At 40.9% G+C, this 27,972-nt stretch overlaps 1 protein-coding gene across 3 annotated transcripts in view; it reads right to left on the bottom strand.

Annotated features, from left to right (window-relative positions):
• Positions 1 to 27,972, bottom strand: part of kif26ab (kinesin family member 26Ab) — a 232,519-nt gene that overhangs the window by 117,645 nt on the left and 86,902 nt on the right. For all 3 annotated transcript variants that reach the window (XM_057858780.1, XM_057858781.1, XM_057858782.1), the window contains 2 exons: positions 14,576 to 15,052; positions 1,787 to 1,992 (listed from right to left, as the gene is read on the bottom strand). In XM_057858780.1, the coding sequence (XP_057714763.1) occupies positions 1,787 to 1,992; positions 14,576 to 15,052 (683 nt within the window). The remainder of the gene's footprint in view (positions 1 to 1,786; positions 1,993 to 14,575; positions 15,053 to 27,972) is intronic.

Raw genomic sequence — 27,972 nt, 5'->3', positions numbered from 1 at the left:
TTGAGGCTTCTTGTGAGGGAAAATAGTTGGAACAGTATTTGATTTTAGTCTCCGCTTATATCCAGCCACTCCGGTGAGCCCTTTCATAAGTTATCTTCGACTAAAAGCCAGGAACACGGTAGGAGAAAAATGGCGAGAACAAAGCCTTGGTTCTTTGAGAAATTTTGTCAGTCTACACGCATTTTCCCCAAATCTTTCTCCTCTTCTGGTCAGTAGGAAACCTGTGGAGACTCACATCACTCCCCTTGTTTTAATTTGACTTGAAATTGCATCCAAAAGCAGCACATCGTGGCATTTTACTTAGCGAGTTTAGGCAGCCATACACAATTGTTGTACACATTTGGAAACGTCCTATTTACGTCATCACTCCAAGCCGACAAAAGATGGTGCCAACTATCGGTCAAAATATGCACCAAATATTATAAAATATTTCCATTGAGTTCACATTTTATGTGCGTCTAACAACATATTTTAGTACAAGAGAAGAATAGTGGTTTATTAGAGCCTACATGTCTTTAAGATCGAGGATCCCTTTAAAATGTTTTATATACAGTGATACCTCAGCTCACGAACGCTTAAGCTCACGAACTTTTCGCCTCAAGAACATTAAATTCGCAAGCATATAGTCTCTGCTGACGAACTAGTTTTCGGCGGACGAACGAAACCACGCGGTCGAACAGCGCCACGAGAAGCTGACGCACGCCCACGGCGTCCCAGTTCGTCCCCTCCCTTTCGTTGAGTGCGGACGTGGTTTGTGTTTGATAGACATTTTGGACCATATTGAGTGTACTTTTGCTATTATGGGACCGAAAAAGAGTTACCTACAGTCATTATGGAAGGTGACTCGTGTTACCAATTCGCCCTCGACTGGTAATTGGCGGTGCTTTCAGCTTCCCACCGTAGTGAGAAGTGGACCGGCGAGTCACGTTGGCTCGTTGTCATCGCTTGTCTTCGGTTCACCCGATTTCCTCTCCAGAAAGGTGGCGGCGTGCATACAAACACCCAGAGGCGTCGGATGGCTTTTTGTGGGCACTTTTATTAACAACCAAAAGCATGTGTGGGACACAGCGCTGGAGTCTACGCTAACGGCGCACTTTGCCGGTAACACTCTCCTTCCAAACAGTAACTCCCTCCCTCCCTCCTCCTCCCACTCCATTCCATCAAGCCATCAACTACCATCACAAAGGTAAATAAAACGACTTTATTCTACAGTACAGTTTATTTCTTTAATTATAATACAATAGCACATTTATTATACATAAAATAAGGTATATTTTTGTGTAGTTTTAAGGCTTATTTAGTAGAAAATTATGTTTTATGGGGACCTGGGAACGGATTATTCTCATTTTAATGGTTTCTTATGGGAAATAAATGTTCGGAAGACGAACTTTTCGCCTTACACACACTTTCTGGGAACCAATTATGTTCGTGAGCTGAGGTATCACTGTATATTGTCTGAAAATGTATTTTTCTTTTGATGTGGCCTTACATATTGTCAACTTATTTTATTGTGCATTTACTGTATGTGTGCAAAAAAACAACACATTTTTGTTGTGTGCACGGATGGGGTGGGGGACCCGGGGATTTGAGGGAGACCCTAGCAAAACCACTGCATATCCATGGAAGCAGTGTCCCCATACTTCTTCAAGGACGGCGAGCCTGTGTGAATTTTCACTTCCTCCCACACCACCTGAGCTTTGTCCTCCATGCACATTTTCATTAAACAACAGCCTAATCTAGTCAGTCAACATTTGACTATCTGCATCCATTTGGGGGAGGTGCTCACCTGATGAAGAAGGAGGCAGCTGCAGATGAGGAGGGTGTGACAGAGCTGGAAGCGCTGGTGATCGGGGTAGGGAGGCCCGTTTGCGTGGAGCCTCTCAGGCGACAGGGTGTCAAGGTGCTGCTCTTGGTACTGCTGCTGCTGCTGCTGGTGAGCGTGGCTGTAGATGTTGTGACATCTCTGTCGGCATCCCCCATCAAGCTCTGGGCCTGTTGGCACACAAACACTGAGCAAAGACCACAATCTGCACCTCCTTCCACTTCATTTATTCCCCCCTCTGCTGAGCTCTGCTACAGATGGACGGACAGATGCTGCAGCCAGTGTCGCTTAGCTGGAGTCAGCAGCCTTGACTGCTGAGAGCAAACAGCAGAAGTGCTGCCACTCATTGATTCCAGCCACTCTATTGAAGTAGCCTGTAAGTCTACTGTAATTAGTAATGGCCCTCATTATAGTTCCAATGACAGCTAAGGCTGCAACAACTAATCGATTAAATCGATTAAAATTGATGAATAAATTAGTTGCCAACTAATTTGATAATTGATTTTGCCGGCAGCTAAAGTGGTATGAAAAAGTATCTGAACCTTTTGGAATTTCTCACATTTCTGCATAAAATCACCATCAAATGTGATGTGATCTATGTCAAAATCACACAGATGAAAATACAGTGTCTGCTTTAACCAAAACCACCCAAACATTTATAAGTTTTCATATTTAAATGAGGATAGCATGCAAACAATGACAAAAGGGGAAAAAATAAGTAAGTGAACCCTCTGCCTAAGGAGACTTAAAGAGCAATTGAAACCATTTTTTACCAAACATTTAAGTCAGGCACGTGCCCAATCATTGAGCAGGGATTTGAAGCTTCCCTGCCCACTATAAAACACACACGTGGTTAGAAATGTCTTGATGAGAAGCATTGTCTGATGTGCATCATGGCTCGGTTAAAAGAGCTATCTGAAGACCTGCGATCAAGGATTGTTGATTTGTATAATGCTGGGAAAGGATACAAAACCATTTCTGAAAGTCTGTGTGTTCATCAGTCGACAGTCAGAGAGGTTGTCTACAAATGGAGAGAGTTTGGCAATGTTGCTTCTCTCCCAAGGAGTGGCTGTCCACCAAAGATGACACCAAGAGTTCAGCGCATATTACTCGGAGAGATAAAAAAGAACCCTGGAGTGTCTCCTCAAGACTGACAGAAATCACTGGCAATATCTCTGTGCACACATCAACTGTATGTAAAACTATGGCTAAGAATGGTGTTCATGGAAGGACTCCACAGAGGATGACACTGCTGTCTAATAAAAACCTTGTTGCTCGTTTAATTAATGTTTGCATAAAGGCCCTTCGACACTCCACAGAAGTTTTGGCAAAATAATTTGTGGACTGATGAAAACAATGTTGAATTTTTGGGAGTAACACACAATGTCATGTGTGGAGGAAAAATGGAACAGCTAGCCAGTATCAACACCTCATCCCCAACGTTACGCACAGTGGAGGGAGCACCATGATTTGGAGCTGTTTTGCTGCCTCAGGGCCAGGACAACTTGCAATCATCAATGAATTCAAAAGTTTATCTGGATGTTTTGCAGGAAAACCTGAGGCCGTCTGTCAGACAGTTGAAGCTAAAAGGAGGATGGATGCTGCAACAAGACAATGATCCAAAACACAGAAGTAAATCAACTTCAGAATGGTTTCAGAAGAACAAATTACACGTTCTGGAGTGGCCAAATCAAAGTCCAGACTTGAACCCCATTGAGATTCTGTGGCATGACCTAAGGACAGCGATTCATGCCAGATATCCCAGGAATCTGACTGAACTACAGCAGTTATGTAGGGGAAAATGGGCCAAAATTAGTCCTAATCGATGTGCCAGACCGATCTGCAGCTACAGGAAGCGTCTGGTTGAAGTTATTGCTGACAAATGGGGGGCCACAAAATATTAAATGTGATGGTTCAGTCACTTATTTTTCATTTTCTGTCATTGTTTTCATAACATCCTCATTAAAAGGTGAACACCTATGAATGTTTGGGTAGTTTTAGTTCAAGCAGACACAGTTTTTTTTTTATCTGTGTGATTTTGACAAAGATCAGATCACATTTGATGGTGATTTTATGCAGAAATGTGAGAACTTCCAAAAGGTTCAGATACTTTCTCATACCACTGTATATATATGAAAATAAGATACATTGGTATCTCTACTAACGGACATCTCTATATACAGAACTTTCAGGTTAAGACACACCTCAACTGGAAAATATTTATTCTTGTTACAAAAGATGATTCGGGATACGAAAGGCAAAAAAACAGTATGGCTAGTACTCGCAGCTCCCAGAATTTACTGAACGTAACATAATTATAGGTGCTCTGCCATTGGGTATTGCCTAGCATTCCTGCCATCCAATTGGCTAAAAGGGACCTCTACTGTATGTGTATGTCTGTATCCCATCGTCCTCTTCATTCGCCCCTCGTGTTCAGATAGCTTTACATGAGTCTATTAACTTTTCTTCTTTAATATACTCATGTCTTTTCACATGATGCACAACTCTGATTTTATGTTTAATGTGCAATAATCTAGTTTTAACATGTATTTCTTACATGTTTTGATACATTATAAAAGATTCACGTCTGAATGTGGAGTTGCTTGGAATGGATTGGGGCATTTACACAGAAAACACGTCTCTACATACAGAATTTTTAAGTTCAGAAACTATTTAACAAATTAATTTCATAAATCAAGGTGCCACTGTACTACCATTCTCAAAGTTTAGGGTTAAACACAATTAACTGTTAAATATTACCAGTGAATATAAACTCCCACATAAGATATACTTTTATGTTGGCTTAAACAAAATAAAGTGTGCAAATAGTTCTCAGAGTTGAATTTTGTATGGGAATGGCAGTTTTAGAATATTTTTGGCTGCTTGTACTATTCGAGTGCAGCTAAGATTCCCACAAAACTACGGATAATTGATTTAAAAGGATTATATTTCCAGTCATGATGGCCAAAGAAATAATTGCCAGATTTTAGTTTTTTACTCCATGATTTTCTTTCCCTCGTGGAAAGCAGCTGTGTTTTACTTTCCCCCTACTTTTCTCAACGGTATTTTAGAGTCTCACCTCCACTCTATTCGTTTCCATTAGCCACAGAAATCAACGGAGTGTGACCGTCCAGATTAGGTAGACCTCTTTCACTTGGCCAGTGATCGTCTGCTAACCAGCGAGATCTAAGGTCACAGGAGACTCCTGCCGCAAAGCTGAAAGGACACGAGCCAACCCTGCTTACTTCACACTTTTCTCCCAGGAAGTCTTTTGTCTTTTCGCTTACTTTTTGCCACTCTTTCGCACACCTTTCCTTTTCCATTATGTCAAATCCCCCCCAAATTTGTCTCCCTCCTCACGCAATGTCCTTGCTATTCATTGGCAAAAGCCCAAAGAGGGCACTTTGGACACGGGTTAAAGGGTGGAAGCCCAGCTCATTACTGACTGTTCGAAAAGCTTCACTGACACAGCCTAATTACCTGACGGGGGGATAGATTGGAATTTTCAGTAGGAATCAGGAGCCATTCCGGGTCCAAGGCTACAGGGAGCAGCTTGGCTGAGGGGCTTAAGTCCTCATTCTCAACACCGGAGGGAATATTCTGATGCACTCCACTTGTAACCAGCTGTCCCTGTGTGCTTAGGAAATTTTGGCCCGATGATTTTTAAAACTGATAGGCGCAATCTGCGAACGATTTGATGAGCCATACAGGTCCGCTTCCTGCACGGCTGAATGCGAAGTGCTTAAGCTTTTCATTCCAAAGTGTAATGGGCCTACTTCCCTGGCATGGGCCCAGGTTCTAACAACCATGGTTGGCGTTGATAAGCTGTAGATAGCGCATTTCATCCCCAGCACCCATCATCTTTTTGGAGTCTCAAGTTTACATTTGTCGGCTTGATAATCAACTGCACGTCCACAAAAAAGCTACAAGATATCAAAACTCAGCCTCCGCTAACAAGTTCCAAAGGAAGGAATGTGAAATGGAAAACCCAAAGTGAAATGGCCCTCTCTTCAAAACGCAAATGATCGTTCATCTAAGCCTTCACATCACATATGCTTATAAAACGAACATTGGCAGCACTTTGCACTCGCTCATGTGAATTTCACAAAGTCAATTTATCTTCACAGCCTGATATATAGTATTCACCTGTGAGAGTCGCCACAAAAGTAGTGCATCTGCAAGTTAACAGGTTGTGACATGTTAAGTCCACACACTTTATGAAAACGCACGATTCGATTCAATTACGATTCAGGGTGCTACGATTCGATTACTGAACAATTATTACGTTATTAACAGTTCTCACAATGATCATGATTACAGTGATCCCTCGTTGTTCGCGGTTAATGGGGACCAGAACTGGCCGTGATAAGTGAAAAACAGCAAAGTAGTTTATAATTGGAAAGAGACACATATAAGACATGTTTTTTCCCTTTTTTTCTCCAAAGTAGAATAAAAAAACAAACTGTAAATATACAAACCCTAGCAAAAAGTATGGAATCACCAGTCTCGGACGAGCACTCAGAACTCAAATAAAAAGCTTGGAAAAAATAATGAATTAGTTTAAAAGTGCAACTCTTTAGCATTCAGAAACACTAAAAGAAATTAATCTAAAACATTTGGTGGTCAGTAAATGTTACTTTTATAGAACAAGTGCAGGGAAATAAATATAGAATCAATCCATTCTGAGGAAAAATATATGGAATCATGAGAAACAAAGAAATAACAATCAAAACACTTCTCGAGTATTTAGGCGCATCACCTCTGGCTTTGATGACAGCTTGCAGTCTCTGAGGCATGGACTTCATGATTAACAAACAGTATTCTTCATCAATTTGGTGCCAACTCTCTTTGATTGCGGTTGCCAGATCGTCTCTGCAGATCGGAGCCTTGCTGTAGACCATTTTTTTCCATTTCCACCACAGGTTTTCAATAGGGTTAAGATCTGGGCTATTTGCAGGGCATGACATTGACTGGATGAGTCTTTCTCCAAGGAATGCTTTAACAGTTTTAGCTCTGTGGCATGATGCATTGTCATCTTGGAAAATGACATATTTTCAATTGAAGGGATAAGAAAGCTGTCTAAAATTTCAATGTAAACTTAAAATTTATTGAAGATTTAACCACAGCCATCTCCCCAGTGTCTTTGTCTGACATACAGCCCCATATCATCAAGGACTGAGAGAATTTTGATATTTTCTTCACGCAGTCATCTTTGTTTAAATCTCACTGGAACGACACCAAACTAAAGTTCCAGCATCATCACCTTGTCCAATGCAGATTCTTGACTCATCACTGAAAATAACCTTCATCCAGTCATTCACAGTCCATGATTGCCTCTCCTTAGCCCATTGCAGTCTTGTTCTTTTCTGTTTAAGTGTTAATGATGGTTTCATTTTGCTTTCCTGTATGAAAATCCCATTTCCTTTAGGCGATTTTGCACAGTTCTGTCACATACCTTGACTCCAGGTTCCTCCCATTTCTTCTACATTTGTCTTGTTGTACATCTTCTCTTTTCAAGACATATGGCCTTTAGTTGTTTGTCGTGACGTTTAGATGTCTTCCTCGGTCTACCAGTATGCTTAACTTTAACAACCTTGCCCTGCTGTTTGTACTTGGTCCAGATTTTTGATACAGCTGACTGTGAACAGCCCGCATCTTTGGCAACCATACGTGTAGCGTTACCTTCTTCAAGAAGTTTTATAATCCTCTCCTTGGTCTCAAGAGACATTTCTCTTGTTGGAGTCATGATTCTTGTGAATCCACTTGGTCCAGCAGCCCTCCAAGGTGTTATAACTGCATTGTTTTTAACTGCTGACTAACGAGCAGATCTAATTTGAGGCAGGGGCCCTATTAAGGAAAGGAAATTGACTGGGTGTGTCTACTCAAAATGGAGTGATTCCATATTTTTTTTTCTTCAGAATGGAGTGATTCTATATTTCCCTGCACTTACTCTACAAAAGTAACATTTACTGACCACAACAATGTTTTTTATTCATTTTTTTTTTTGTGTTTCTGAACGCCAAGGAGTTGCAATTTTGAACTAATTCATTATTTTTTTTAAGCTTTTTATCTGAGTTTGTTCTACATAATAACTCATGTGAGAGATGCTGTGCCTCTCCCTCCTCATCAGAGTTTAGGATGTATCATGCACCACCCTGCTTGCTTGGAAACCCGGTAAGATTTGTTTTCTTATCTTGGCCACAGACGATCTGCTATGTTTATTTAGCCTTTAAAAGTTCTGTCCTGAATTATCCATCATCAAATGCTAAATGTAACTCCTAGCGTTGGTGTAGCATTAGAATCAGAATGGCGAGTGTCCGACGGAATCTTTTTCTCTAAACCGATGGAAAAGCAAGAAGTGCTTTGTTAGAGGTGGGAATCTTTGGGCACCTAACAATTCCATACGATTACCATTCAGAGGCTCCGGTTCGATTATAAATCGATTATTGATGTACACCCCTGCTTTTAATATTTTGTACATTAGTTCCAAAAGTGTTCAAAAATCCTCTCAGCCTAAACCAAACTAATACCGTATTGGCCCGAATATAAGACGACCCCGATTATAAGACGACCCCCTCTTATTCAAGACTCAAGTTTGAAAAAAGACTTTTTGAACACCAAATTAATTTTTATACAGAAAATAATTACAATACATCTGAAACAAATGATTATAACAATATATTTGAGAGAAAAGGCATTTAATTTCGCATTCAAAACTTAATATCTGAACTATCTATCTGTCACTGAAGTCTTGAAACACATCGGAAGAAGGAAAAACACTGCAATAAAATAATGCAAACAGTCATGACAGAACATTACTCCTCACAAACATCCTCTGCCTCGCTATGCTCCGTGTCACTGTCCTCACTCCCATCCTCTGGCTCCGCTGGTTCCTCCCATAGCACATCATCCTCACTGCCATCCAGAGCATTGATATTGTCAAATTGTCGCGAAGTTTCTCCATTTTCGGTTATCTCTTCTATTACCGGTGTAGGCGCAACCTGTACTGTATTTTCTTCTCTTTTCCTTCTTACCACTTTCTTCTTCGTGTAAGGGGTTCGCTTTGGCCGCCGAAGTCGCGTTCAGCATTCGATTCATTGATGACTGGCGCCATCCAGCGTCGTGAATGGGTATATGTCTAGGCCGCAGGTTTTTTTTTTTTTTTTTTTTTTTTTTTTTTTCAGGCCGCAGTTATAAGACGTCCCCCAGGTTTTCATTCTTACTTTAATGCAAAAAACACCGTCTTATATTCGGGCCAATACGGTATTTCAGTATCACGTTAACAGTTAAAAACTGTATAAAAAATACTGAAGTCCCCATTCTGTATCAGCAGCTTTAAACTACATTCAATGAATTGTTGTTTGTTGAAATGTGGTTGTTCTGAATCAACCGTTAAAGTTGATAAAATTGCTCCCATTATTCCATAATTTACCTTCTGCTTTCAACATGTCAAAGTTTTAAAACTGTTTCATCATTTAAACATAGATTCAAGTCAAGTTTTTGTCTATTTCAAAGTATTTTAGATACAGGTTCGCAACAACAGAGCCTTCGAGAGAAGCCTACTGCTTTAAGATGGCGGCTGTTTACTAACGGCGGCAAGTCTGTCATTTCGCATCTAGTTCTCTATACATGTTCTAACGCTGCCGTCGTCTGTCATTTAGCATCTAGTTCTACATATATGTGATATTTGCCGTAGCCGTATGTGGCCGTATGTTTGTAGCAACTAGCAATTGGGTGTTGTTTGTAGAAGCTGTTGGCCGCACTCAGGTATAATTGTTTTTTTTAATCTAGCGGCATGAGTTAAACATGATATTTACTCTCGGTCCCTTCCTCATTTTGTCCCTAACACTGCACTGACTGTGTTTTAGTTCTGCTTTACCTGGTATAATTCAATAATCAGAATTTGGATGTTTGTGAATCTTTCTCAAATCCTCCTTGGCCGAATCGCGAATAATCTAAGAATCAGAAATTTTGCACGCCTCTAATGTTTGTAGTGTTACCACTTGTACTTAATCCTGGATTTACACTTTCTAGATATGGAGCAATGTTTCCTCTATTTTTTCATGTGTCTAAGCAGACACACAAAACTCCCTGAGCACACTGAGGACCACTGTGAGAAACATCAGATGTGTACGCAGTGGCAACACACCAGTATCATGCCTGTTCAAAACCTTGTATCATAGCAAGTTACATGGGTTTTAAAAGAATGAAATTACAGTAGCAATTTTTATTGGTTTACTTTTAATATAACTGATTTGGCCCTCTTGAAATGCAAAAGACAAAAATCTTGTGGTTCATGAGATACAGTATGTGTAAACGGTAAACGTTTGTAATCCGATTCGATTATTCGAACTAATTATTTCATAGATTAATCGATTGCTAAAATGATTGCAGCCCTAGTTGCTAGGACACCACAGTAACCAGCAGGACGATGACAAAATGAGCAAGTAATCCTTTCTTGCTTGAGTTGGAGGCCGGAATCATTATCGTAATTCCATTTTCTGAATCATCTTAACTACTTTTTGTGAATTGATGGCATGTTTTAGGTTTTACATCAGGTTTTAAGAGCTGTTTTATCCCACTCGCTTGAAAATAACAATGCTGGGTATCAATTGAAGCCAGCCAACTTCTTAGGATTATGCCAATTCAAGAGGCGCCCAGATAGTTTGAATTCTAAGGACCACAACAATTATTCCAGATATAAGAGGGCTCTTTCCCAACAGGGAATGGCAACAGATCCAAGGAGCACTAAAATGGTCTCAATATGGAACTGCTCTGGCCTTCCCTGGCTCACACACACAAGGATTTCTGCGCACACACACACTCAGTCTATACTTGGTTGTCTGGACAACACTGCATGCTCTCCTCACCAAAGGAGCCAAATGGGAATCGTGAATTAAAGCTTTTGCCTTCAGGCGCAGTGGACCACGAGAGCTGCTGCAGCTTTTTGTCATTCTGAAAATCTGGTTTTAATGAACGCTACATACTAAAGAAAAGAACAGCAATGTCCTGGCTGTGTTTGGGACGACTCTTGAAATGTCTATGTCCCAACCACTACCTACAGTGCTGGCCAAAAGTATTGGAACCACTGCAATTCTGTCAGGTAATGCTCAATTTCTCCCAGAAAATGATTGCAATTACAAATGTTTTGGTAGTAATATCTTCATTGATTTTGCTTGCAATGAAAAAACACAAAAGAGAATGAAAAAATAAATTATAATTTTACACAAAACTTCAAAAAAAGTATTGGCACCCTCAGACTAATACTTGGTAGCATGACCTTTAGACAAAATAACTGCGGACAACCCCTTCCGGTATCCATCAATGAGTTTCTTACAATGCTCTGCTGGAATTTTAGACCATTCTTCTTTGGCAAACTGCTCCAGGTCTCTGAGATTTGAAGGGTTCCTTCTCCAAACTTCCATTTTCAGATCTCTCCACAGGTGCTCTATGGGATCAGGTCTGGACTCATTGCTGGCCACTCTAGAAGTCTCTAGTGCTTCCTCTCAAACCATTTTCTAGTGCTTTTTGAGGTGTGTTTTGGGTCATTGTCCTGCTGGAAGAATCATGACCTTGGAGGAAAATCCACCTTTCTCACACTGGGCCCCACATTATGCTGCAAAATTAGTTGGTAGTCTTCAGACTTCATAATGCCATGCACACGGACAAGCAGTCCAACGGCAGTGACAGCAAAGCAACCCCAAAACATCACGGAACCTCCCCCATGTTTGACTGTGGGGACCGTGTTCTTTTCTTTGAAGGCTTTGTATTTTTCCCTGTAAACTCTATGTCAGTGGTCTCCAAACTATTCCATATAGGGCCGCAGGTTTTCATTCCAACAAAACAAGACAACACCTATGCACCAATCTGGTGTCTTACAAGTGTAATCAGTTGATTGCAGCCAGGTGCTGCTTGTTTTAGCAGAAACTTAATTGGTTAAACTGTTGGTACTCGATCGGTTGGAACAAAAACCAGGACCCACAGCGGCCCTTGAGGACCGGTTTGGAGACCCCGCTCTATGTTGATGCCTTTTCCCAAAAAGCTCTACTTTTGTCTCATCTAACCAGAGAACATTCTTCCAAAATATTTTTGGCTTTCTCAGGTAAGTTTTGGCAAACTCCAGCCTGGCTTTTTTATGTCTCCGGGTCAGAAATGGTGTCCTCCTGGGTATCCCACCATGGAGTCCATTCTCATTCAGACGCCGACGGATAATATAGGTTGACACTATTGTACCCTCGGACTGCAGGACAGCTTGAACTTGTTTGGATGTTAGTCAAGGTTCTTTATCCACCATCCGCACAATCTTACATTGAAATCTCCCGTCAATTTTTCTTTTCCGTCCACATCTAGGGTGGTTAACCTCAGTGTCATGGGTTTTACATTTATGGATGACACTGCGCATTGTGGACACAGGAACATTCAGGTCTTTGGAGATTGACTTGTAGCCTTGAGATTGCCCATGCTTCCTCACAATTTTGCTTCTCAAGTCCTCAGATAGCTCTTTGCTCTTCTTTCTTTTCTCCATGCTCAATGTGGTACACACAAGGACACAGGACAGAGGTTGTTTTAACTGGCTGCAAGTGTGATTTAGTTATTGCCACCACCTGTTATGTGCCACAGGTAAGTAACAGGTGCTGTTTATTACACAAATTAGAGAAGCATCACAGGATTTTTCAAAGGGTGCCCATACTTTTGTCCGGCCCATATTTGGAGTTTTGTATAAAATAATAATAATTTCATTTTTTTGCATTCTCTTTTGTGGTTTTTCAGGAAGCAAAATAAATGAAGATATTACTACCAAAGCACTAATGATTGCAATCATTTTCTGGGAAAAATTGAGCATTATCTGACAGAATTGCAAGGATGCTAATACACTTGGCCAGCACTGTACAGGTCACTTCCTGTTCATATTAGGGCATTTACGGGTTAATTCCTGTTGATTTTGAGTCACTTTCTATTCATTTGGGGACATTTTCCAGACACTTTCTGTTCAGTAACCCATAATCAACAGGTAGTGACCTATAAATGCCCCACAATCAACAGAAAGTAGACCCGTAAATGACTCGAATGGAAAAAGAAGTGGAAAAAAAAACAACAGGAAATGGTGTGAAATGCCCCAAAATGAACTCATTGCCTGGCATTGGCTGCCACTCACGGCCATAGACGTTCAATCCATTTTGACAGTGAGGGTCAAAGATATATTGGACGTCTAGCGCCGTCAATGGCACTGAAACATAGCATTTACAGCCAGTCTTCCTGGTTTTACAGGTCACTTCCTGTTGATCTTGTGTCACTTCCTATTCATTTGGGGACATTCCCAGGTCATTTCCTGTTCAGCAACCAGGATGGCCCAAAATCAATAGGAAATGACACATAAATGCTTCAAAATCAAAAGCAATTTGGACTTAATAACAGTAGCTTTTTCATTTCAGCCAATAGAACAAACTTTAACTTTCAAATGCTGTGATAAAAATAAACTTTTTGTTTTTCCTGTCGTACCGAACTAGCAAATCGTGACACCCGTCCTGAGGTACATACTGAAACGTGACTTGTGTGTACTGTTACACCCCTAGTAGGAAGCCATGAAACTAGCGTTGTAATATCCTTTGACTTGAAATTACGAAGATTCTTTACTGAGGAATAAGAGACCAGCATTTCTGTGTCCGGTTTACACTAGAACTACCAGGGGTGGATCAGTTGATACAAATCCCATTTGTATCCAGAGATGGGTCATCAGACCCTAATCAGCAAATCTTTTGTGAGCATTGAGGTCCTCATTAGTCATTCCCATTCACACTTGCTAAACCACAGGGTTGGATTGCTCCAATTAGCATCTTGAGTGATTGCAGGGCAGGGGTGCCTTGGCTTTGTCGGACAATGGACCGCTCAGGCAGGCAATCGGGCAACCTTTTTACATCTTCCAAAAGCTGTAGTTTTCCTACGTACAAGGGACGGTGTAATAAAAACCCAAAACAAAACATTTTTATGTGGTGACACTTTGCCCGTTTTCGCGAGGCTAGGTGTTGGAGTTTGTTGCCAAAGCAATTTTTCCTTCTGCACCTTCTTTATGCCCACATGAGAGTGAGTCAATTCCTTTGAAAGACCCACCAAGAAGTCCACCTGTCTCTCTTGCCTTCCGGTGCAAGCCTGATACAACACATATGCATTCAGTGCTGCCATGTCATGTCATGTCATGTTTGACAAAGCAAAGGGAGCCCTGGATTTGCAATTATTCAAGATGATAATTGCAGCTATCCAGAGTGAAACCCCCCCTTCACAGTTTCACACCTAGGCAGCGACTCTACAGGAGTGTGTAGGGGGGTTGTCTGCTCGATTGTTTGTTTGAGTGGTCTATTGTTTGACAAAGCCAAGTAGTCATTTTGGTATCGGGGTCATTTGACGCCTTTCTGTTCTTTCTTTATAGCCAAAAAACCCCGCCACTTCCAGTGTTAAATTGTTTTGTTCAAGACTCAATTATACCCCCATGAGGAAAAACCCCTGTTAACTCAATACTTTATGGTTATATTTTTTACGTAGAAAATTGCCGAAGTATTCCCCTAATGATGCTTCACACTCTATTCATGATGAGCTTGTGGCCCAAAAGCACAAAGGAACTCTTAAGTGGTCTGACTTCATTAACAGGTAATGGTGTTCACTCGTGAATTAAAGCTTGCTTTACTGCCACGTTACTTTCAAATGAAAGTTCATGGTAGAGTCAAACGTGAGTGTGGTCGAATAAAAAAAAATACATACCGATTTAAGCTGAGGGAGGAAGTTGTTGACCCTGGAAATGCTCCAAACGCCCTCGAGGTACTGCTGTGTTTGGATGGTGACGGCGCTTAAGGATCCAGTGAGCTGCCCTCCTGCCACTGTCACCTGGACACTGGTTTTAGAACTCGATGGAATTGGAGGGCCCTGGGACCCGCATAGTCCTCTAAGCTGTTCCCCCGTGGGCAGGATTGATTGAGTGCCAGCTTGGCCTTTGGACAGTTGGTTTGCATGGATGCTCGATGGTGAACCCACAAATCTGGAGGGGCGCGGTAAAAAGGAAGAAGCAGGCAAGGCCGGCATGTCGGGGGCGAGGGTGAGGACGGGATCATGGAGAGTCTGCAAAGCTTCCTGCTTCAGTTGGTGGAGAGGCGTGAAGCACACCTGGCAGCAAGTGACAGCGCTTTCCTTGCTCCCAGATGTGTTGAGCTGCTCGAACAGAAAAGCTGCATAGCCGGTGTCCTGTAACATGAAGAAAACACAAAATAATTCATTGTGTTTTCTGGGAATGTCAGTGGTTTGCTAGTGGTTCTGTTACAATAGCCGCTTTCGCATGTAGAAACTATCAGCATAGGGTTGAACAGTGGGTCTTAAAGTGCCTGTGACACGAAAAAGCATGATTATTTCATAAGACGCGGTATTTTATGCCCCTGAATGATATGGGCCGCTTGGATGTGTGTGGAAGCGATCGCTATTTTTATTTAGTTTTTTGAATCCCGTGCCATGAAAATGAGTGACTTCCGGCTTCGGTCTCGCATTGAGGAGGAGGGCGCTGTGACGTGTACGGTAGAAGACGTCCTCTTCACGCTACAGTGTACTGTTGTGTATGAGGACGAAGGATTCAGCTGATTTTGCGGATTAATACGTTTAATTTTCGCATCACGCCAGCCAAACGGCTGCAGAAAAATCATTCTGTATGAGGGAGAGGCGTATGCGCCTTTTTGGAGTTTCAAAAGGTTCCCATTCACCATGGATATTTGCTGTGGGACCATTGGACTTACGAGGAAGTGAGTAAACATCTTGTTTTGTATTATGTCAAATACGAATACAGCGATTACAAAGTAAACACTACAAACTTCCTTTAAATGAAGGACTACTTACGTTTGATCATTGATAGGCATGTAAAAAGCTCTCCTAATGCTCATTAGCAGCAGCACGTTAGCTGCACAACAACTCCAGCCACCCTCCTCCGGGGAACGAACTGTAAATTGCTCTCCGCCGGGCGGTTTGTCGATCCACGAAGACAATCGACAACCGGGTCTTCATGTCAAATAATCCAGGATAGTTATGTGTGATTTTCCGCTTCGAAGACTTTGAAACATCACTCGGTTCGGGTTAGCATGTCGGCTAGCTGTCACGCCTTCTGGTTTGTTTACATTCTCCGAAGCCGGGGAAGGGAAATGACATATGTCCGATTTAGGTGTCATAAAATATCGTTCGAGAGGTGCGACAGTAAAGGTGAAGTCGACAGTTTTGACCATTATGGAGTAATTTTGCCATGTCGTCCTGAATAAATGCATTTTTATTATTTCATATTCCATTCAGCACAAGACTGTTATTTGTCATGACCATGCCATTTATTTAGCAATTGGGGAAAATACTTGGATAAAAAGAATATCCTGTAAAAATATTGGCGTACACAGATTGAAACAATAACATTTTGCTGTTCTCTTCGTCGCATTTTCCTCGTTGTGAATAGTTCCCCCTCGACGGGCTGACTGGTCCTTCTCAAGCCATTTATATAGCTATTGGGGAAAAATACTTGGATAAAAAGAATATCCTGTAAAAATATTGGAGTAAAGAGACAGAAACAATGACATTTTGCCGCTCTCTTCGTCGCGTTTTCCTCGTTGTGAATAGTTCCCCCTCGACGGGCTGACTGGTCCTTCTCAAGCCATTTATATAGCTATTGGAGAAAAATACTTGGATAAAAAGAATATCCTGTAAAAATATTGGAGTAGAGAGACTGAAACAATGACATTTTGCGGCTCTCTTCGTCGCGTTTTCCTCGTTCTGAATAATTCCCCCTCAATGGGCTGAATAGTAAAACCGATGAGCCCAGTCTACCGCTGACGTCATCCACCTGTTGGGGACGCTAAAGCCCTATAATGGTAGGCGTGGCTAACCGGCAGATTAAAAGACTAATTTCTCGTCATCTGTGCTTTGCTAAATTGTTGTATATAGTCGAATCGTCTCAAAATATGATTCTAATTCACATAATAATGCCATTTAAGACTTTTTTTCTCGTGTCATATGCTCTTTAACCTTGCTAAAGGTGCTGAACCCCATGGTTTTCACATGTGCATTCACCAAATACTTCAGAATTGGATAACAGAACATTTTTTAAAAATTCTAAATATGATACATCTAAGCTAGAAAGCTAATAACTTAGCAAATTCTTTTGTCGTATTTTGAAAGTATGTTTTAAAATAGGTTAAAATTTGAGTCCACGATGGCCGTAGGGCTGTTGTACTTCCTCATACCCAGTGTGTGTCAACCTTCCACTGAGCAAACCAGTTTTTCAACTCATTGGATAGAGGGGTACCCGTTGAAAGAAATGGAATACAGCCTGTAAATTGGATGCAAACCATTCCAAAAACTGGTCTTCAACACTACTTTGCCTCGATTTAGGGCCGTTTCAAATCAGCAGCAGCCTAGTGTGAAGAGTTCAGCGGCAACCCATTCATAGTGTATGTGGGAGGGGACATCTCGGCGAAAGTGAGTGGTGGTCATCTCTTTTGGGCACAACGGCAAGTTTGAATGTATTTGCGCCAAAAGGCATGGCCAAAAATAGAGACTCGCTCTTTCCAGAGGGCCGCCGTAATGACGTCAACAACGCATCCAATAGCAGAGGATGCTATTAAGATGCTACTTATATCTGTGCTATCAGGCTGTTTCGGCAAACGGATAAACGCAAACCAAGGGCGACGAAACCTTGATAAATGCGCTTTTAAAATTTTGCGAGCTCTGGGACACTCGAAAAATGACTCTCATGCCTTTCCTTGCTAAGCTACTGTAAATAGTACCTCAGTATGCGTTTGTGTGGAAATGCAGTTCGCGAACAACAAAGAAACTATTCACCTTCTCACTGAAACTGCACTTACACGGTTATTATAATGCCCCCTAGTGCCTGAAATAGGACAAGTTCCTGTTTTTTGTGCAATAATGAAAAATAAACACTTTGATGCTTGGGACCGTTTTTCACTTCCTGACAGTGTCTACATCAGGCAACATGGCTCCTCCCCCTTTGCGCTTGCTGTGGACCGCTCTCCATACTGTCCTGATGCAAGTGTGAAAAGGCCTTTAGTCAGTGTGCAAAAATAGGACCCTTCGCCAAACCCCTTAAACTTACTCACCGAACCCCTGGGGTTCCATCGAACCCAGGTTTGGAACCTCGTTCTCTTCCAGTCTTGTCACTGACACTGGATTTCCTCGCCGATGGAAACTATTTACCTTCAAACATGCAGGAATTGCCGCCCTGTCCTCGACATTCTCCATTTTGTTGTTTTCCATTTCAGCTTAGTTTTCGTGGTTTTATTTTGCCAGATGTGGGTATGGTGAGTAAATAATGCGTCACTGGCGTAGACTACAATGTCACAGCAGTTTGTGTCAGGTGCAGTACCCACATGTGAACATGACTGCACAATCGAAAACACACAATAAACAATACAAAAGGTGCTACATACAAGTGTTGCCTCTGTGGATGCTTCACAAGCAACAAATACGCGTGCAGGCTTGCATCTGTAATATTTCCCCTCTATCACTCGGCTGTGTGACTGCTTTGTGGGAGCAAATCCGCTCTTCCTCGTGTGTGCGGGTGTGCTCTTCTTCGTGTGCATATATACAGTTTGGAATTAAGAAGGACAGTTACATATTTTATTGAATACATTGCTGATAACTTTTGTTTGTCTGCTTGTATCACTCAAATCTGCACCTAATTATTTCAATTTTGAGTCAAATATTAAAACTTTTCAAATCCCCAAAAATAATCTAATAGTCACCGTTATTGGGCTGGTCGACTACCAACGAGGAGGTGTCCTTTATTTATTTTTTCAGGGTATTGACACCCCATCAAAGCGAAAACATTCCAAACTATTCAAAACAACAAAATAAGGAGCTAGTGAGTGAGTAGAACCTCCCAGAGAGAAATCTCATTCAAATTCAGAGGTACTTTTTTAATGTATTTTGCTATGTTCTAAAGTGAGAGTGGCCCATCTTTCTCCAGTGTCCAGTCAAGTTGTGTCCTTTTATTTCAGCAGCAAGAGGGTTCCCCAGGGTGTTACTCTCTGCTTGGGAGGAATGCTGATGGAAAACAACAGCTGAAGCAAATCTGGCACCCAAAGCTATGCAATTTACATATGATAAGTGTCTCTGCGTGAAAACAGATGAGAAGCCAGCAAATGTGAAAATAAGCACCTCCTGAAGCAACTATTCAAATTCTACAAGGGACGAGAACATACCTTTTAATACAAACAAGCACACACAGACTCTCGCACTCAGTCTCTTAAGAGGCATAAAGGGGCATCGGACTCTGGCCCAGCGGAGTCATGGCCTAAGACAGGAGCTCACAGCCCAAACATAAATGTTTATGAGGCCTTTGCTCTGTGGACCCTCAGAGGTGATCAGTAGTGAGGGGGAAACAATAATCCAGTGCCCTAATGCAATGCCACTTAATACATCAAATTCAGTAGACACCTAATACATCGGACCCAAAAGGCACAACGATGTACAGATGCGGCTAACAAAATCTACTTGTTTTCAGTATATGTTAACTCTCAGAAAATCAATTGTTTTGCATTGAAGTCAACCTACTGTATGTGTTCACAGCAGTATTATGTCAATATTCTTGCATTTTTTTGTTGTTCGAAGTACGCTAGCGACTTATAGTGAGAGGTAAAGGTTTATACTATATATCGATTATCAGATATATCGTGCCGATATATGGAATTTTTCCAAGATCGGCCATCAGCCAATGTATAGCTGGTATAATAGAAGAACTTACTGTAATTTTCGTACTGTGAGGCGTACCTCACAATAAGCCGCCACCCACGAAATTTGACACCTTATTTGACAGCATCATAAGACTGTCATAGGACCAAATGAAGCTTTGAACCAACTGGCTACAAAGCTTCATTGCTTCACAAAGCTTCATTCTGCCATTACTGCTCCCTTGGGCCAAACATTCAACCTCTGCTGCCACCTGCTGTCAACACGGTTGCCGTCCAACCTGCCTCCTAGCACGCATTGCATCACCATAGATGTAAATAACAATCAAAATTCACGTTCTGTGCTAATTATTTCTTCAGTTACTGTCCCAGTTGTTTCATTAATTCCTAGTCATGGTATTTGGTAACACTTTATTTGACAGTAACACCATAAGATTGTCATAAGACAATCATAATTATGAAATGACACTGCCATGAACATTAATGAATGCTTATGACGGATGTCATTTTGTGTCATCTGGAAAATTTTCTCACTTTTGAATGGATGCAATAGATCCAAGCTGTAAATAAATGGAGTCAGTGACATAATTCGGCGGATGATACTTAATGACATCTGTCATAAGCATTCATTAATGCCCATGATTGTGTCATAATAACGATGGTCTTATGACGTTACTGTCAAATAAAGTGTTACCTATTAACACAAACAAATCAACAAATAAGCTGCATTTAACTAAAAACTGCAGGATTCAAAATGAGGGGAAAAAGTAGTGGCTTATAGTCCGAAAATTAGAGTATGTTTGCCGTTTGGGTGCTGAGCTTTCTTATAAAGGTTGACGTGGACCGGCTAACATATCGTGTTACTTTTTTTTTTTTTTTTTTTTTAACCAGATAACAACCGATACTGATGGGAAATGGTATTTTTGCTAACATGCTAATCAATAATCATGAAAAAAAATCAACTATGGTTATGATTAACGATTTTGTTGTATTTCGGTTACCAACTGAAAGGAAATGGTATTTTTGCTAACATGCTAATCGATAATCATAAACATATAGTGGGGCAAATAAGTATTTAGCCAACCACCAATTGTTCAAGTTCTCCTACTTGAAAAGATTAGAGAGGACTGTAATTGTCAACATGGGTAAACCTCAACCATGAGAGACAGAATGTGGAAAAAAAAACAGAAAATCACATTGTTTGATTTTTAAATAATTTATTTCCAAATTAGAGTGGAAAATAAGTATTTGGTTACCTACAAACAAGCAAGATTTCTGGCTTTCAAAGAGGTCTAACTTCTTCTAACGAGGCTCTACTCGTTACCTGTATTAATGGCACCTGTTTTAACTTATTATCGGTATAAAAGACACCTGTCCACACCCTCAGTCAGTCACACTCCAAACTCCACTATGGCCAAGACCAAAGAGCTGTTGAAGGACACCAGAGACAAAATTGTAGACCTGTACCAGATTGGGAAGACTGAATCTGCAATAAGGAAAACTCTTGGTGTAAAGAAATCAACTGTGGGAGCAATTATTAGAAAATGGAAGACATACAAGACCAGTGATAATCTCCCTTGATCTGGGGCTCCATGCAAGATCTCACCCCGTGGCGTCAAAATGATAACAAGAACGGTGAACAAAAATCCCAGAACCACACAGGGGGACCTAGTGAATAACCTACAGGGAGCTGGGACCACAGTCACAAGGCTGCTATCAGTAACACAATGCGCCGCCAGGGACTCAAATCCTGCACTGCCAGACGTGTCCAGACACTGCCAGACTGAAGAAAGTACACGCCCAGGTCCGTCTGCGGTTCACTAGAGAGCACTTGGATGATCCACAAGAGGACTGGGAGAATGGGTTATGGTCAGATGAAACCAAAATAGAACTTTTTGGTAGAAACACAGGTTCTCGTGTTTGGAGGAGAAAGAATACTGAATTGCATCTGAAGAACACCATACCCAATGTAAAGCATGGGGGTGGAAACATCTTGCTTCGGGGCTGTTTTTCTGCAAAGGGACCAGGACAACTGATCTGTGTAAAGGAAAGTATGAATGGGGCCATGTATCGAGAGATTTTGAGTGAAAATCTCCTTCCATCAGCAAGGGCATTGAAGATGAGACGTGGCTGAGTCTTTCAGCATGACAATGATCCCAAACACACAGCCAGGGCAACAAAGGAGTGGCTTATTAAGAAGCATGTCAAGGTCCTGGAGTGGCCTAGCCTGCCTCCAGATCTCAACCCCATTGAAAATCTGTGGAGGGAGTTGAAAGTCCGTGTTGCCCAACAACAGCCCCAAAACATCACTGCTCTAGAGGAGATCTGCATGGAGGAATGGGCCAAAATACCAGAAACAGTGTGTGAAAAGCTTGTGAAGAGTTACAGAAAACGTTTGGCCTCCGTTATTACCAACAAAGGGTAAATAACAAAGTATTGAGATGAACTTTTGGTATTGACCAAATACTTATTTTCCACCATGATTTGCAAATAAATTCTTTAAAAATCAAACAATGTGATTTTCTGTTTGTTTTTTTTTCACATTCTGTCTCTCATGGTTGAGGTTTACCCATGTTGACAATTACAGGCCTCTCTAATATATTCAAGTGGGAGAACTTGCACAATTAGTGGTTGACTAAATACTTATTTGCCACTCTGTACCTGCTTTTATTGCTTTTTAGTGCTGCAACGATTAATCGATTAACTTGAGTATTCGATCAGAAAAAAAAATATTCAAATTAAATTTTGCTGCTTCAAGAATTCGTTTAGTTAGAGTGGCGTTTTAATCGTTTGTTTTGAAAGTATTTGCATTTAGTTTTATTGATTTGGGTGGATACACTGCCCTCTAGTCTGCCACATTTCACGTGGCTGAATCTAGCTGCTCCCTGTTAAGATCAACATAAGCTAAGTTTGTGTTTGCGCTATTTTTTTTTTTTTTTTTAATGCAGTCCTAATTTAGTTTATATGTACATTTGGCCGTTTTTTTGTTTTTGTTTTCCTGGGAATACGGGTCTGGACCATTGTTGAAAAAAAAGATAAAAAAACAACGTTAGCATATTATGGCATTTAAGCTAGCAGACTTTAGCCAATTGTTCTTTTGTTGTACATAGATCCTCATTGATTGATTGATTTATTTTTTTATACTGTTTGAGGTTCAGCTCAGGTATTTTAATTTGTTATGTTCCTTATCCGATTACTCGATTATTCAAACTACTTCATCGATTAATCGGCTACTAAGATAATCAATAGCTGCAGCCCTATTGCTTTTGTTACTTTAGTAACATAATAAAAGCAGTTATGTTACCAACTGAGGGGAAATGGTATTTTTGCTAACATACAAACTATAATCATAAACATACCCGCTTTTATTGCTTGTGTTACTTTAGTACATAATAAAAGTGGGTATGTTTATGATTATCGATTAGCATGTTTGCAAAAATACCATTTTCCCTCAGGTGGTAAACGAAATACAACAAAATGCGTACCTTCAGCATGTTGTACAATTAGTTTTTTGACTGCTTTTAATAGTAGCTACAAAGTTTGCTGAATAAAATAATATTTCCCTTCAGTATCAGAGAATAACTGTTATGTTCCAGTGAGAGGCATAACAAATAATGGTCTTCAATTGGAAGGCAAAAGGTTAAATACATTATATCCAAATTTTTCCATTCAAACAAGAGAAACCTGTGGAATTAGCACTTATGGTAAAAGCAGTAAACGTTAGCAACGTTAAAATCTTAATGACTCACAGAAAATCAATTGTTTCATATTGAAGTCAACGTACAGTATGTGTTCACAGCAGTATTATATCGCTATTAATGCATTTTTTGTTGTTCGAAGTATGCCAGCAGCATATAGACCCCAATCACGTGACGTCACAACTCCGCCCCCCTGACTGGTGCCGCCATATTGTCCGTCAGCTCATCGTGTTTACATATTACCGCTACGTACATTCCTCCTATTACTGCGTGTTTTTCTGCTTGTCTAAGGAATCACCGCCTAGTAAACGAACCCAAAAACCTTCCTGGCAATCGTTAACATTTATTTAATCAAAATGGTGAAGGCATGTGTGGCGGTTGGTTGTAGTAACAGAAAAAATAATTGGTCATTTTAGTAGTTGCTGTGTGTCCATTGTTAAAAGGGCAAATCTCGAAAGCAGCACGGTTTGTTATCTCGGTCCATGATGCGTTTGTGTCGACAGCCGTTAGACAGCGACGAAAACATCAATATGATGCCAACACGATCGCAGACATCATCAGACGGAGACTACAAAGCTCGTCGCCATGGTCGCGCGGCAAGAAGGTGAGCGCAACAACAGGTGTTGTGCCGAAAAATAGCCGCCCTGTGTGAAATGTCCCCCTGACGGGAGCGCCCACACGTAAACGACTTTCTTGTACCGTGAATATGTATTATTTTACTCTGCTTGAACTAATAAATGTCATACCTGTGTGATTGTCATTGGGATATGGTCGTGATAACCTGTAGATTAATATATTTCTGTTCAAAGATGGTTATGTGGCCCAGTCCATGATTTGTTACTAAAATACGGTCCTAATATTTTGTGTAATTTAATTATTTAAAACCGATCTTACAGTCGTAAATCTATTACTGTAATCCGTCAATGAAAACGTGATGTTTTCACGTAAATAAAGCGTCATAAATAAGCGCTCCCGTCAGGGGGACATTTCACGCGGGGCAGCTATTTTTCGGCACACACCGGCCCGTTGTTGATCAAGTTTCATTTTACAATCGTGACAACGGTGACGCTCAGCTGACCAAATGTCGGTTTATATTCGGGCCGGTGCCGATTTTGGGTACCCAACTCCTCATCGTGACATAAACTCGAGTATGATTGGAAATTTTGTGGTCTCAGGACGAGCTCTGACACACGGGACCGGACCGGACGGGAACAAACATCGGTTTGGGCATCAAATATGGATCTGGCGACTGGATCGACCGAAGCTTTTCCAAATGACGGCTTTTATGCAACTCATCCAATGAGTTTACAGCGTCTGCAAGCACCGGGGCTTCCATAATTTGCAAGTGAATCCACCTTTAGAAACTACGATCAATGACAATACGGACACACAATGACGGACAATATGGCAGCACAATACAGCGATCACGTGATTGTGTGACGTTGGTGATTGGGGTCTATAGTGAGAGGTAAAGGTCGATATATCGGCTAGCCGATATATTGGGCCGATATATGGACTTTTTTTCAAGATCGGCCATCGGCCAATATATAGCTGGTATAATAGAAGAACTTGTGATTGCTGTTAGGGTGCGAAGCTTTTTGACCTATATGTTGACCGGCTAATACACTGTGTATATATGGACTATTTTTACATGATACTGATAGGAAATGGTATTTTTGCTGACATGCTAATCGAAAATGATAAACATACCTGCTTTTATCGCTTGTGTTACCTCAATACCAAATAAAACTAGGTATGTTTGTTATTATCGATTAGCATGTCAGCAAAAATACCATTTCCCTTCAGTTGGTAACCCACCGGTGTATAAAACATAATGAGTAAACTCAGCATGTTGTGCAATTCATTTTTGAGCACTTCAATAGTAGATACAGTCAAATGTAATTTACAGTCATATCAATTAAACACGATTACAAAGTTTGCTAAAATAAAATAAAAACAACTAACATGCTAACATGCTCTCTTATACGTGCAATCAGCAATCACTTTCTGTTATTCACCACCAAAAAGTGAAAATCTTGACTAAAAACTAAAGAGAAGCACAGGAAAATCTCTCCTATGACGACTGCGCATTGCTTCCCAAGCAGGAAATTGAAGGTATGTCAAAATCAGTTACCTCTGTCTATCCATTTACACTCACCCTTTACCCTTCAGCAAACCCCTTACCCACCTCAGGGTACCGGTAGATGGAAGAAATCAATTCCCCTGCTGCCCCCCATGCATTGTTAAGTGTTGATTTAGGAGCACTAATAAAAAACACACAAAGCTAAGCCCATCTGCTATTCAGTGAGGTTTTTTTGGGGGAGGTTAGAGAGCAGGCTTCTCCTGTTTAACTGCTTTATGCTTAACCGAGTGAACAGAGGGTCATGGCTACAATGATGTGAGAATGATAAAAGTGAAGGACACACTGTCTATGTGTAAAACTATTACAGTTGGTGAGGGCCACAGTTTTTGCATATGAAACTATAAAAAATGCAAAGCTGTTTTTCTAACTACGGTACTTGTGTAAGGGGTCCGTGTACCTTTCGGCCAATCGTTTTTCCTTCTAATTTTTGGAAAACAAAAAATTGAAAACCAGCCCAATTCCGTTTTTTGTTTTGATGTGTGTTAACAAATTATGAGAAATGAATTGTCTCCCATTTACCGATGAAACAATGGTATTTCAATAACCGAAAACGAGCCTTAAACAGTTTCTCAAACATCAGTTTATTGAACTGAAGTTGAAAAACTAAATAGTGGTACCTTGACATACGATCCTTTAAACATCTGACGTAAAATTTGACTCAAGAAGGAAATCATAGAAAAATATGAGCGCTGTGTGCGTGTGAGTGAACTGGCTAGGCAACACGGCTCACCACCCCCCACTCCCACCTTCTCATCTACAGTAGGATGAAAAAGTATCCGAACCTTTTGGGAATTCTCACATTTCTGCATAAAATCACCATGAAATGTGATCTGATCTTTGTCAAAATCACACAGATGAAAAAAGAGTGTCTGCTTTCACTAACACCACCCAAACATTTATAGGTTTTCATATTTTAATGAGGATAGTATGCAAACAATGACAAAAGGGAAAAAATAAGTAAGTCAACCATCAATAACTTCAACCGGACGCTTTCTGTAGCTGTAGATTAGTCTGGCACATTGATCAGGACTAATCCTGGCCCTTTCTTCTCAACAAAACTGCTTTAGTTCAGTCAGATTCCTGGGATGTCTGGCATGAATCGCATTCTTTAGGTCATGTCACAGCATTTCAATGGCGTTGAAGTCTGGACTTTGACTTGGCCACTCCAAAATGTGCATTTTGTTCTTCTGAAACCATTCTGAAGTTGATCTACAGGGTGACCCCAAAAAAAGTTTACACTGCCATAACACAACTTAAATGCCATGTTTATTCATCTTAGAATTAGAATTTAATCACAAATTATACATTATTGTAAAGAACATGTACAGTACACTCTATTTTTCAATGTGTCCTCCCTTAAGTGTCACAACAGCCTCCAGGCGCCTGCGGAACGCTTGACAGGTCTTCTTTATGTAGGATGCTGTCATCTTTTCCCAAGATCTAAAAATGGACCTCTCCGAGGCTGCCACAGAAGTGTGTGGCTTCTTACAGGCACTGTCCTCCACAGTTGCCCATATCCTATAATCCAGGGGATTGAGATCTGGACTCTGGGGTGGCCACATATCACCTTGTCAATCAACTTTTTGGTCCGCACAGATCGGCACTTCCAGACCCAGGTTTTCGTGAGGCTGTTTCAGTATCTTTCAGCTTCTTTTTAACTTTGTAGACTGCACATCTGGATATTCTCAGATTTGCTGCAATCTCAGTAGGTGTCAGACCGGCAGGCAGCAATTTAGGTACAGCTAAAGTTTTCTTCATTTTCAGCAGAAGCACAGGAATTGTAGAGACGAGAGATTACCAGCTGCATTGAGTGACCTTAATGAATCACTTAAGCATGACAACCTATTTAGATATGTTTCAATGGCTTTTAAACAAGCAGTCAACTGAGTGTAAACTTTTTTTTGGGTCACCCTGTACTTTTGTGCTTTGGATCATTGTCTTGTTGCAGCATCGATCCTCTTTTTAGCTTCAACTGTCTGACAGACGGCCTCAGGTTTTCCTGCAAAACATCCTGATAAACTTTTGAATTCATTCTTCCATTAATGATTGCAAGTTGTCCAGGCCCTGAGGGAGAAAAACAGCCTCAAATCATGATGCTCCCTCCACCATGTTTCACGGTGGTGATGAGGTGTTGATGTTGGTGAGCTGTTCCATTTCTCCTCCACACATGATGTTGTGTGTTACTCCCAAAGAATTCAACTCAGTCACCAGTCATCAGTCCACAAAATATTTTGCCAAACCTTCTGTGGAGTGTCCAAGTGCCTTTTTGCGAACATTAAACGAACAACAATGTTTTATTTAGACAGCAGTGGCTTCCTCCGTGGAGTCCTCCCATGAACACCATTCTTGGCCATAGTTTTACATATAGTTGAGGTGTGCACATAGATATTGGACTGTGCCAGTGATTTCTGTAAGTCTTTAGCAGACACTCTAGGGTTTCTTTTTTACTTCACTGAGTATTCTGGCCTGAACTCTTGGCGTCATCTTTGGTGGACAACCACTCCTTGGGAGAGACGCAACAGTGCCAAACTCCCTCCATTTGTTGACAACTTCTTTGACTGTCAGTTGATGGACATCTAGACTTTTAGAAATGGC

This window comes from Corythoichthys intestinalis, chromosome 15 (assembly GCF_030265065.1).
Source record: "Corythoichthys intestinalis isolate RoL2023-P3 chromosome 15, ASM3026506v1, whole genome shotgun sequence".
NCBI classification, from domain to species: domain Eukaryota; kingdom Metazoa; phylum Chordata; class Actinopteri; order Syngnathiformes; family Syngnathidae; genus Corythoichthys; species Corythoichthys intestinalis.
The sequence above is the reverse complement of the archived record's forward strand: the minus strand, read 5'-3'. Positions and strand labels throughout refer to the sequence as shown.